Below are 13,335 nucleotides of genomic sequence, written 5' to 3' on the forward strand. Positions count from 1 at the left end.
AATCATTTTTGTACTGGTTGAGACCTGATTTGTGACCCAGTATGTGATCTATTCTGGAGACTGTTCCATGTGCACTAGAGAAGAATGTGTATTCTGCTGCTTTGGGATGAAATGATCTGACTATATCTGTTAAGTCCTTCTGGTCCAGTGTGTCATTCAAAGCCCTTGTTTCCTTGTTGATCTTCTGTTTAGATGATCTGTCCATTGATGTCAGTAGGGTGTTAAAGCGCCCTGCTATTATTGTATTATTATCAATGTGTTTCTTTTTGTTATTAATTGGTTTATATATTTGTCTGCTCCCGTGTTAGGGGCATAAATATTTACAATTGTTTGATCTTCTTGTTGGATAGACACTTTAATTATGATATAATGTTCTTCTTTTATTACAATCTTTGGTTTAAATTCTAGTTTGTCTGATATAAGGATGGCTACTCCAGCTTTCTTTTGATGTCCATTTGCACGATAAATTGTTCTCCACCCCTTCACTTTCAATCTGGTGGTGTCTTTGGGTCTAAAATGTATTTCTTGTAAGCAGAATATCCATGGGTCTTGTTTTTTTTTTTTTTTTATCCATTTTGATACCCTATATCTTTTGATTGGAGCATTTGGTCCATTTACATTCAGAATATTTATGGAAAGATATGAAGTTAGTGCCATTGTATTACCTGTAAGGTCGCTGTTCCTGTAGATTGTCTTTGTTATGTTTGGGCTCTCTCTTCGCTGATAGGATCCCCTTTAATATTTCTTGTGGGGCTGGTTTAGTGTTCACTAATTCCTTTAGTTTTTGTTTGTCCTGGAAAGTCTTTATCTCTTCTTATATTCTGAATGCCAGTTTTGCTGGATACAATATTTTTGGCTGCATATTTTTCCCATTTAGCATGTCAAATATATCATGCCAGTCCTTTCTGGCCTGCAAGGTCTCTATGGACAGGTCTGCTGTCAGCTTTATGTATCTACCCTTGTAGGTTAAGGATCTCTTGTCCCAAGCTACTTTCAGGATTTTCTCTTTTTCTTTGAAATTTGGAAGTTTCATTATTATATGTGGTGTGTTTTTATTGATTTTGAGGGGGGATTCTTTGTGCCTCCTCACTTGAATGTCTGCTTCATCCCCCAGACTAGGGAAGCTCTCAGCTATAATTTATTCAAATAAAACTTCTGTCCCTTTCTTCTGCTCTTCATCTTCTAGGACCCTTATTACCTGGATATTATTTCACTTTATGGAATTGCTGAGTTCTCAGAGTCTCCCTTCATGATCCGGTTGTTGTCTTTCTTCTTTTCAGCTTCTTTATTTTCCATCATTTTGTCTTTTATATTGATGACACTCTCTTCTACCTCATTTATCCTTGCTGTTAAAGCCTCAATTTATGACGTATCTCAGTAATAGCATTTTTAATTTTGACCCCATTAGATTTTAGTTCTTTTATTTCTATAACAAGGGATTCTCTAGTATCTTCTATGCATTTTCCAAGCCTAGCTACTATCTTTATAATCATTATTTTAAATTCTAGTTAAAGACATATTACTTATATCCCTTTTGATTAAACCCCTGGCATTATTACCTCCTGTTCTTTTTTTTGGGGGGGGTGAATTTCTCTGTCTAATCATTGTGTCCAGAAAAGAAAGGAGGATAGAAAAAAAAAAAAAAGAAAGAAAAGAAACCAGCAAAAACAGCAATATCGACAACAGCGACAGTGACAACAACAACAACAAAACCTTCAGGAAGTGCTTCTGGTGTATGCTGTGTACAGTCTGCTATTGTGTTTTGCCTGCTCTTTCCCACTGGTCCTTCCTCTACAGAGTTCCTACTTGCTTGTAGTGGGGAGTGTTTGCACCTTTATGAAGGTGTGCTTCGATTTGCTTGTCAAGATAAGCCTCACATGTGCCACATTCTCTCCCTCCAACTGTGTAGATTGTTTCCTTAATCCTCAGATCATCTTCCTCATTGTTTAAAGTAGTTGAATTTTGGTCTAGTTGTATTTGAAGGGCAAGGCAATTTCATGGTCCCCCTACTGCTCCACCAGCTTAACTCCACCACTCTGCTTGCTTTTCTATATAATCTGTCTCACCACTATTTTAGGACTATTTTCCATGCCCTACTTGACCCAGACCTACATTCCCCATACTCTTGAGCATGCCAACACTTAGAAAGAGGGTCTGACTACTCCCTCTTCCTGAAGTCTGGATGTCTTTGGATACAACATTGTCAAAATTCTAAGGTATAGAGACTGTAGGAAATATTCATAGATGGGGAGAATGGAGGCACAGAGAGATGAAGTAAATTAACCAAGATACAAAGCAAGTAAGTGGCAGAGCTCAGGACTTCTAATTTCTAGTGTAGATATTTGAGGCTAGAATACTATTGCTAACAATCATAAGATTATTATTATTATGTTGTTGTTTAAAATGTGTTTATAATTATACCACTATAATTAATTATATAATTATGATAATATTGTTAACAACAGTAGAAATAAGAATAATGTTAATTATAGAAGCTACTATTTCTTGAGTGTTTACTCTGTGCCATATATTGTGCTATGGGCTTTATAAACATCATCTCACTGGATCCCCCAACGAATTTCTGAGTCTGGTATAATCACACATTTTACACATAATAAAACAGGCTTAGTGGGGTAAATCACCTTGTTCTAGGTATATTACTAGTAAGTAGAATTGACAGAATTTCAGTCAATTTTCAATCTGATTATAAAGCTCATATTGTTCACCACAACATTGTATAGCTCAGATGTATATCTAAAATACAAACAGATTAGAAAAAATAATTTTAATAAATTATAAGTGAATAAAGGGAAGTCTTAAATTTAGGTTAATAACACCACCAAGAAAAAAGAATTGATCTAAAAGCAAGCTGTGGTTTACAAAAACTCACAAGAAATAGATATTGGAATAACTTTGGTTGTCCACAAAGCTCAATAGGACCTGTACTGTGATGCAGCTAAAGTACCATCTTCTACAATGGTTTGTTGCAGGATTAGAATAGTGTCCACAGTAAGGGAAGTGAAAATCTTGAGTCTTGGGCTCAGGTTCAGGGCTGTTCAGAAGAGAACTACCAGAATGGGGAAGGAAAAGAAACAAGAGAAAGAAGTGGCCATGTCAATTCTGGAGATTAACAGATTCATGAGGAATCATGTCCACCCTCTCCAACTCTCTGAAGGCCTGTCCTGGAAAGGAGGGAGCAGGCTTTTCTTTCCTGTGTTGCCAGAGAAAGAACACTGAGATTAGTCAGTGGGCTAGGAGTTGTTAGAGTAAGGCAGGTTTCAGTTCAGAAGGTAAGATTTTCTAATTAAAAACTGTTCTTACCATGGAGTAGATTACCTGTTCTTCAGTGCAAATGTTTAAGCAGAGGCTAGAGGAGAACTTTTATTTTTTTTTTTAAGATTTTATTTATTTATTTGACAAGATAGCAATAGAGGGAACACAAGCAGGGGGAGTGGAAGAGGGAGAAGGAGGCTTCCCACTGAGCAGGGATCCCAACAAGGGGCTCAATCCCAGGACTCTGGGATCATGACCTGAACTGAAGGCAGATGCTTAACAACTGAGCCACCCAGGCACCCCTAGAGAACTTTTAAAAGTGTTATACTGGAGATTTCTATTCCTGTGATAACTGGGATGGGGTAATTACTAGGTAGAACCATCCCATGTTGACATTCTCTGTGTTTACTTTAAAGGGACCATTTTGAGTGCTCCTCCTCATAAGTCAAATTTGGTGATCTCATCATATATGCTCTAAATGTCTTCCAGTGGCAACTGGTTCTCATCTTCTCTCTCCCCAGGTGTCACCACTGTTCTCACCATGACCACCTTGAGTATCAGTGCCAGAAACTCCTTACCTAAAGTGGCATACGCGACGGCCATGGATTGGTTCATAGCCGTCTGTTATGCCTTTGTATTTTCTGCGCTGATTGAATTTGCCACTGTTAACTACTTCACCAAGCGGAGTTGGGCTTGGGAAGGCAAGAAGGTGCCAGAGGCCCTGGAGATGAAGGTGAGATACAGCAAGGGTGGGGGCTGGGAAGCACTCCCTGAGAGAACTGTATTGGAACCAGGAGTGGGCAGCCTGCAGCCTGTGGGAACTGGCCAAGGCTGTGTGCTATTCACTGGGGTCATCAATCCAATTCTCAACTGGAGTGCTTCTTGGCAATGTGGAGTGTTTGCTGGGGGCAAAGAAAAGAGGTATCATGGAGGGTTGATGTCTTGTGATGAGAGACCGACCCTAAGTATGATACTGCTAGAATCAAGGGGAACACATTGTACTTATAAAGCCACCCAGAAAAGTGTACAGTCTCTAGGGCCAACTCTGCCCTTCACTTTTCAGTATATTCCCAATACATTCAAACTAAAGAGATCATTATTCCTTCTGTGTCTCTGCTTAATTTTTTATGCTCTACCTAGACTATTCTTTTCTTTTTTTTCCTGCCTGGTGAACATCTACTCATTCTTTTTTTTTTTTTTTTTTCCCAACTCATTCTTCAAGGACACAGTTTAAATGCTATTTTCTCTATAGAACCTTTCCAAGAATCATCCAGATAGTTTTAGCTTTTCTTCTGGTAGGAGGAGGGTGATGCTACTATTAAAATCCTGCATTTGTATTAGAGTTGTTTATCTGCCTCCTCATCAGACTGAACATTTTGAGGGCAGGGGCTTGTCTGCATCATCTTTCTAACTAGCCAGTATTCTTGCACAGCACCTGATTCATAGTAAAAGCTGAATAATTGTTAGTTGGATTGGTGGAGAGATGGGAAGGAGGAAAAAAAGCCAATAAACCAACCAGAGTTGGTAGGAATAAAACATAAATGCTGTGAAATCAAGATTATTGTCCTTGGCTGCTTTAAAAGAGTTCAGATCTCTAGATCTAGATGAAGACTATCCAAAGATGCTAAAAAGAACTGGCAGATGTGGTCCCAGAACCATTCCAGTACTATGAAGAATCATGGAGAAGAGAAAAGATAATGAAGATTTTTCAAACTGGAGGAAAAGATTCTATATTTCATAGAATACAGACTGGTGAGTTGGCAAAATTTTAGAATAGATTTTCACTGTTTAGATAGAATTTATTAAGTCCTTGCTATAAATTATGAAGAAATAAGCATGTTTCTACTAACTATATCTACTCTATCGTAGGAAATTTTGGGGTGGTTTTATTATTATACTTAGTGTAGTTGTTACCTTTTTATTCTTAAAATATATTGATCCATCTAATACTTGATTTGTCATCTATGAACAAGGTCTATTGACCCATCACACACTACAAAACAAAATTTGTATACTTATCTTACCTCTCACCTTCTCTGTCCTTGTCACTTCCTAACTTTTGTTTTTTATAATGCTATTTCTGCATTGTCAAACTATTTCTGCACTGTCAAGGTTTATAGCATTTACATGCTTTTATGCAGTCATAATTCCTATAGTCGATTAGTCATATTTCTACATTTAAATGGATAAAAGGACTATTTTGAGAAGATAGCCCATTTTTCCATTCATTGCTTAGTTACCTCAAGGCTATCATCTAAAAGATTTTTTAAGGCTCATGGGAACCATATTTCCTACTATATTGCATGTATAAAATTATCTGTCAGTTGTTTATACTTGAATTGTAGTTGTGCTGTTGTATAATTCATGGGTCCCATTCTCTCTCTGATGTCCATGTAGACATTAACTGCTATACTCAATTCTATCACTGATTGTTTCTATGAAGAATTTTTTTAAAGATTTTATTTATTTATTTAAGAGAGAGAGAGAGCAAGCATGGGGGAGGGTCAGAGGGAGAGGGAGAAGCAGGCTCCCTGCTGAGCACGGAGCATGCATCAATACCAGAACCCTGAGATCATGACCAGAGCTGAAGCAAGATGCTTAACCAACTGAGCCACCCAGGCACCCTTGTTATGAAGACTTGATTTTATGGCCTAGAAGCCCATACAAATGTATATTTTATTTACAAATTCAGTTACTTTACAAGGATATATCTTGATCTGTCTGTATGAATTTTTTCCTAGGACACCATGTGGGGTTTTTTCCAAGTTTTTATTTAAATTCCAGTTAATTAACTATAGTGTAATATTAGTTTCAGGTGTACAATTTAGTGATTCATCACTTACATACAATACCTAGTGCTCATCACAACAAGTGTCCTCCTTAATACCCATCACCCATCTAACCCACCTCCCTTCCCACTTCCCCTCCAATAACCATCAGTCTGTTCTCTATAGTTAAGAATCTGTTTTATGGTTTGCCTCTCTTCCCCACCCTGTGTTCATTTGTTTTGTTTCTTACATTCCACATATGAGTTAAATCATGGTATTTGTCTTTCTCTGACTGACTAATTTCACTTAGCATAATACTCTCCAGCTCCATCCACGTCATTGCAAATGTCAAGATTTTGTTCTTTTTATGGCTCAGTAATCCAGTATATATATCAAAACTTCTTTTTTTAAACTTATTTTATTTAAATTCAATTAGTTAACATATAGTGTATCGTTAGTTTCTAATGTAGAGTTCAGTTATTCATCTGTTGCATATAATACCCAGTGCTCATTATATCACGTGCCTTCCTTAATGCCCATCACCCACTTACCAGATCCCCCCACCCTCATCTCCTCCTGCAACCCTCACTTTGTTTCCTTTGTTCAGAGTCTCCTATGGTTTGTCTCCCTCTCTGATTTTGCCTTATTTTATTTTTCCCTCCCTTCCCCTATGATCCTCTGTTTGTTTCTTAAATTCCACACATGAGTGAAACCATATGATAATTGTCTTTCTCTATTGACTTATTTCACTTAGCATAATACTCTCCAGCTGCATCTACATCATTGCAAATGTCAAGATTTTGTTATTTTTATGGCTCAGTAATATTCCATTTTATATCTATACCACAACCTCTTTATCCATTCATAAGTTGATGGACATTTGGGTTCTTTCCATAATTTGGCTATTATGGACATTGCTGCTATAAACATTGGGGGTGCATATATGCCTTACAATCAGTACTTTTGTATCCTTTGCATAAATACCTAGTAGCGCAGTTGCTGGATCATAGGGTAGTTCTATTTTTAACTTTTTGGGGTACCTCCATGCTGGTTTCCACAGTGGCTGCACCAGTTTGCATTCCCACAAATAGTGTGAGAGGGCTTCCCTTTCTCCCCATCCTCCCCAACATCTGTTGTTTCCTGCTTTGTTAATTTTAGCTATTCTGACAGGAGTGAGGTGGTATCTCATTGTGGTTTTGATTGTATTTCCCTGATGATGAGTGATGCTGAGCATCTTTTCATGTGTCTGTTACCCATGTGGATGTCTTCTTTGGGAAAGTGTCTATTCATGTCTTCTGCCTATTTCTTTTTTTTTTTTTTAAAGATTTTATTTATTTATTTGACAGAGAGAGACACAGCGAGAGAGGGAACATAAGCAGGGGGAGTGGGGGAGGGAGAAGCAGGCTTCCCGCCGAGCAGGGAGCCCGATGCGGGACTCGATCCCAGGATCCTGGGATCATGACCTGAGCCGAAGGCAGACGCTTAACGACTGAGCCACCCAGGTGCCCTCTTCTGCCTATTTCTTAACTGGATTGTTTGTTTTGGGAGTGTTGGGTTTGATAAGTTCTTTATAGATTTTGGATACTAACCCTTTATCAGATATGTCATTTGCAAATATCTTCTCCCATTCCATAGGCTGCCTTTTAGTTGTGTTGATTGTTTCCTTCACTGTGCAGAAGCTATTTTGAAGTCCCAATAGTTCATTTTTGCTTTTGTTTCCCTTGCCTCGGGAGACATATTTAATAAGAAGTTGCTGTGGCCTAGGTCAAAGAGGTTGCTGCCTGTGTTCTCCTCTAGGAGTTTGATGGTTTCCTGTCTCACATTTAGGTCTTTCATCCATTTTGAGTTTATTTTTATGTATGGTATAAGAAAGTGGTCCAGTTTCATTTTTCTTCTGCATGTTGTTGTCCAGTTTTCCCAACACCATTTGTTAAAGAGACTGTCCTTTTTCCGTTGGGTATTCTTTCCTGCTTTGTCAAAGATTAGTTGACCATATAGTTTGCAGGTTCATTTCTGGGTTTTCTATTCTGTTCCATTGATCAAAGTGTCTGTTTTTGTGCCAGTACCATACTATCTTGATGACTAAAGCTTTGTAGTATAGTTTGAAGTCTGAAATTGTGATGCCTCCAGCTTTGCTTTTCTTTTTCAATATTGCTTTGGCTATTTGGGTCTTTTGTGGTTCCATACAAATTTTAGGATTGTTTGTTCTAGCTCTGTGAAAAACGCTGATGGTATTTTGATAGGGATTGCTTTAAATGAGTAGATAGCTTTGGGTATTTTAACAATATTTGTTAAATACAAAATTTAGGATGGTTTGTTCTAGCGCTGTGATAAATACTGTTGGTATTTTGATAGGGATAGCACGAAATGTGTAGATGGCTTTGGATGGTATAGAACTTTTAACAATTTTGTTCTTCCAATCCATGAGCATGTAATGTTTTTCCATTTCTTTGTGTCATCTTCAATTTTTTTCATCAGTGTTTTATAGTTCTCAGAGTATAGATCTTTTACCTCTTTGGTTAGGTTTATTCCTAGGTATCTTATGGTTTTGGATACAATTGTAAATGAGATCAATTCCTTGATTTCTCTTCATCTTCATTGCTGCTTCATTATTGGTGTATGGAAGTGCAACAGATTTTATATATTGATTTTGTATCCTATATCTTTACTGAATTTGTGTATCAGTTCTAGTGATATTTTTGGCGGAGGCTTTGGGTTTTCTATATAGAGTATTATGCCATCTACAAGTAGTGAAAGTTTGATTTCTTCCTTGCTGATTTGGATGACTTTTGTTTCTTTTTGTTGTCTGAATGCTGAGGCTAGATGTCCAGTACTATGTTAAATAACAGTGGTGAGAGTGGACATCCTTGTCTTGTTCCTGACCATAGAGGAAAAGCTTTCAGTTTTTCCCCATTGAGGATGATGGTCACTGTGGATTTTTCATATGTGGCCTTTATTAATGTTAAGGTATATTCCCTCTATCTCTACTTTGTTCAGGGTTTTTATCATGAATTGATGTTGTACTTTGTCAAATGCTTTTTCTGCATCTATTGAAAGGAATATATGGTTCTTATCCTTTCTTTTATTAATGTGTTGTATCACGTTGATTGGTTTGCAATATTAAACCAGCCTTATAGCACCAGAATAAATCCCACTTGATCATGGTGAATGATCCTTTTAATATACTGTTGGATTCGATTTGCTAGTATCTTGTTGAGAATTTTTGCATTCATGTTCATCTGGGATATTTACCTGTAGTTCTCTTTTTTAGTAGAGTCTTTGTCTGGTTTTGGAATCAGGGTAATGTTGGCTTCATGGAATGAATTTGGAAGTTTTCCTTCCATTTCTATTTTTTTTGGAATATTTTGAGAAGAAACCTATAGATTCACAATTGTCTTTGTTTTAGGAAAGGTTTCCTAAAACATATCTGTTCTGTTCTCTTTCTAGAAGCACAAATTATACATATCATAGAGCTTTCTTTGTCTTCCATATCTATTATTTTTCTCCAATAATTTTTAACTGTTATTTTCCATTTCACTTTGCTTATTTTTCTCAAGCCTGTCTTCCATGTCTCTGACCATTTTTACCAGTGTCTATTCACCTTCATTTTTGTGGTAGTATTATTTTTCCTTATTTTAATTTTATAATCTTTGTTGACTTATTTTTTATGTGTTTTATGTTTGCTTTTTCATGTTGTTCCACAATTATTTATTGGTCATTTCCCCCTTTTTGCAACACATTTTGCATCAGTACCGTATTTGTTTGTTTTCAATTATTACTTGAAGTTGCATTAGGGGAATTCTTTACTAGCCCTGCTATGTGTGACAGTATCATTTTGGGGAGGGACTGAGAGAATGAGTAGGATAGTAGTGAGTAGTTGAGACTAATTAATTTGATCATCGTCTGTTATCTATAAAATTCTTAGGAGTACTCCTCCTTATAGCTTTGATTCTGCTTCTAACTACCAGGAAGTTTTCCTTGCTCATAGGAAAGTCCTCTATGTATGGTGCAGAGGTGTCTGTGTGCATTTTTATGTGTATGTATGTGTGTATAGTATTATATCCTTTAATTTTTCTAGTCTCCACCTCCTCTGCCACTATATGGTGGTCAAACAATATTTCAGCATGTTCTCAGTACCAATCTGAAGACTGATTTTGTTTCAAAATGAGAGCCATTTGTTTCCTCACTCAGGTCATGCCACCCATCTTTTAGGACTCTGTTCTTGGCCTGAATTCCAGCATAAGAGGCATCCTCAGTGTCTTCTTCACCCTGATCCAATTTTTACTGCCTTTGGGAGTCCTTACTTTTTGGGATCAAGGTTAAAAATGCTTTCACATTTCATCAAAACTGGAGTTTGAGTTTCTCCCATTTTCCTTATAGTTTTTACTTGGTTCCAGAGAAGAGAAGGAAGCAAAGATGTCCTTACTCTGACATATTAAACTGAAAGGTCCCCAGAATATATTATTAAACAGATGCTTTAAGAGCAGTTAGCACTAATCACTGATATCCAGCCTGAATTCACTAAGAAGAAATTATGCCAAACTTACCTTAAAAAATTGTATTAAGTTTACTAGACTGGTAAACCAGGGAATATCATATACTTTATCAAGACATCTAACTACTTTTTTTTATTATGCCTTCGTGAAGAAGAAACAGCAGTTGAAAAAATAGTACATTTAAGCTGATGTCACTGGTTGACTAATTGAAGTCAAATAGAATTGACTGATGAATGGATGTCAACCTGAATGGATGTCCCTGTGATAGTTCATAGGGGTTCATCTTTGATCCTTTCCTCTTAAATGTTGTCATCAATAATTCAAATTTGTAAGTTGGTATTAATGAATGTTGGTTGGAGAAGATTATCTCCTGAATTATGAATCAAAAAGAATTTCTGAAGTTTGAGAGAACAGGCTGAAACAAGAGATTAACATTAGCTGAATCAAACAAATTCTTATACATAGATACAAAAAAACCCACATTAGTTCTTGATAGGACAGCTTAATAATAATTGCCCATTATAAATAAGATGCTGGGATACAGGGGAAAAGCAAATTTAATGTAAGCCTTCCATCCGGTGTAACTTTCAAAAAGCCAAATTTGATTTGAGTTTGAGATAAGAATTACCTAGAACAAGTGAGATAATAAGCCCTTTTTATTCTATACTGGTTGAGCCATGTTTAAAGAATATTGTTCCAGTTTGGTTACCATAATGGGCATATCTCAAGGGAATGATGATTGCTAATTTCAGATATCTGAAAGGCTGTTATGTATGTCTTTTGAAAAATGTCATGGACTGTTTTTATGGCTAGGAAGAGGTGCAGGAATGGTTTGAAGGCAGAGAGAGAACTAGAATAGATTAGTAAGAGACTTTGGATGTCAAAAATGATGACCATTTCTCCAATTCCAAGGAGTGCTGAAAATGAAAAAAAAAAAAAAAAAAAAGGACAAAAAGAATCATCTAAAACTCTTCTGCAAAGATGGTGATATCAGTCTTTTTCTTTAGTCCCTCTCCATGGTCAATCCATTTAAATTATCTAAAAGAAAGCAATTTTGAGATTTGGAAAAAAAAAACCCTACAGAACACATAAAAATGGATCTTTACTAATGATGTAATGTATGGTGACTAACATAGCAAAATAAAATTTAAAAAAATCAAGAAAATATATATCACCAAAAAATGGATCTTTAATGTGAGGGTGCTATACTTTGTCTATACTGCTACAATGTGAAGGAACTAACAGTGAGAACCACTGACCCACAGAAAAAATGAAGTACATTGAAAATAAAAATATTGGTATCTAATTATAATTCAGTTTAGTTTTTTCCTCCTTTAGAGAAACATATTAAACCTTATTTGATTTATAAAGCTAGAATGGATTTAAAAATAATATAAATGATTTAAAAATTTATTTCTGATTTGTACTATGGTTAGAGATTAGATAAAATGTGATGGGAGAGATTATAAAGGAAAGGAAAAGAAGGAATAGGTAGAAACAAAACCTCATTTACAAATGAAGACAAATGACTACCTTATAATTGCATTCTGAAAAGTAGATGAATTGTGGGCTTCTGAGGATCAACTACATGTGTTTATCACTGCTTCCTCTGACAATCCCACTAAAATGAGAGTAAAGAAATAAAATAGGTTTAAATAAACACCAGGAGAACTGGAGAAGGGATTTCAGTCAGACAAGAGATTTTAATACTTTTTTTTTAGAAGAATGAATGTGGAAAGAGAGAATAAGAATAATCTATTAAGCTAGAGTAAGAGAGAACCCTAGAGAAACTCAGGGCTTGAGGTGCTTGGTATAGCAGAGAATAAAGCAACTAGGAAGATTGGTTAAAAGTCTGTGTACAGAGCCTGCCCAACATATAAAATGTCTGCAGCCAAATGTATACTTTCCAGAAGAATTGCAGAAGTTTTTAAAGAAGCTGAATTTCTCCAGAATAAAGACCATTACATACTGACATTTTGAAGTACCCCATAAAAAATTACCTGCTTCCAACTGATCTTAAATCATGGATAAGTCAACAAGCTCAGCTCAGGTACACTTAGCATACATGCATCTTTTATGTTGTCAAATAATATTGGCATATCAAGGATTATCAAAGTGAAGTTTGCAATGTGAAAGAGAAAAGCAAAGATTTTTTTGTAAAAACTCATCTTGGAGGAAACAGGGATAATTTAGGGATTAAAGAAAATTCTAACTTTTATATTTGTAAATATATCCATAAAGCAATAAGATGCTAATATAAAAGGAAATCAGAGAATAAGGAAGAGCTCTTGAAATTAAAAAGAAGTGCCAAAATAAAAATTTTAATAGAGAGATGGGAAAATAACTGAGGAAAATCTCCTTACAAGTAGGGCAAAATAAAAAAAAAAAAAAAAGAGAGAATGTAAAAGAAAAGGCAAGAGACTTAAGGATGAATCCAGCAAGTAATCCAACTCAGAAGCTGCAGAGTGAGTGAACAGAGAAAAGGGAATGAAGGAAATTAACAAAGAACTAATACAAGACATTTTTACAAATGGAAATACATAAGCCTCCAGATTGAAAGTGACTTCATAGGCCCACATAAAGGCACATTATCATGAAATATCAGAAAACCAGAGATGAAGTGATAATCTAAAAAAGTCTTGAAAGAAATGTGGGTTTTTTGCAAAGAAATGGTTACAGAATGGCATCAGACTTCTCAAGAATACTGGATGATGGAAGACAGAGGAGTAGTAAATCTCATAAATCTGAGGGACACATGCTTTTCAACCTAGAATCCTGTGCCTAGCCAAAGTATCAAT

The 13,335-nt window shown here is 36.0% G+C and overlaps 1 protein-coding gene across 2 annotated transcripts in view; it reads left to right on the forward strand.

Moving 5' to 3' along the window:
- GABRA3 (gamma-aminobutyric acid type A receptor subunit alpha3) overlaps nucleotides 1-13,335 on the forward strand; it is a 352,889-nt gene that overhangs the window by 325,547 nt on the left and 14,007 nt on the right. For both annotated transcript variants that reach the window (XM_032397394.1, XM_032397393.1), the window contains exon 9: nucleotides 3,795-4,006. In XM_032397394.1, coding sequence (XP_032253285.1) covers nucleotides 3,795-4,006 — 212 coding nt within the window. The remainder of the gene's footprint in view (nucleotides 1-3,794; nucleotides 4,007-13,335) is intronic.

The sequence above is a fragment of the Phoca vitulina genome, unplaced genomic scaffold, assembly GCF_004348235.1.
Source record: "Phoca vitulina isolate PV1807 unplaced genomic scaffold, GSC_HSeal_1.0 scaffold99, whole genome shotgun sequence".
Taxonomy (NCBI): Eukaryota; Metazoa; Chordata; class Mammalia; order Carnivora; family Phocidae; genus Phoca; species Phoca vitulina.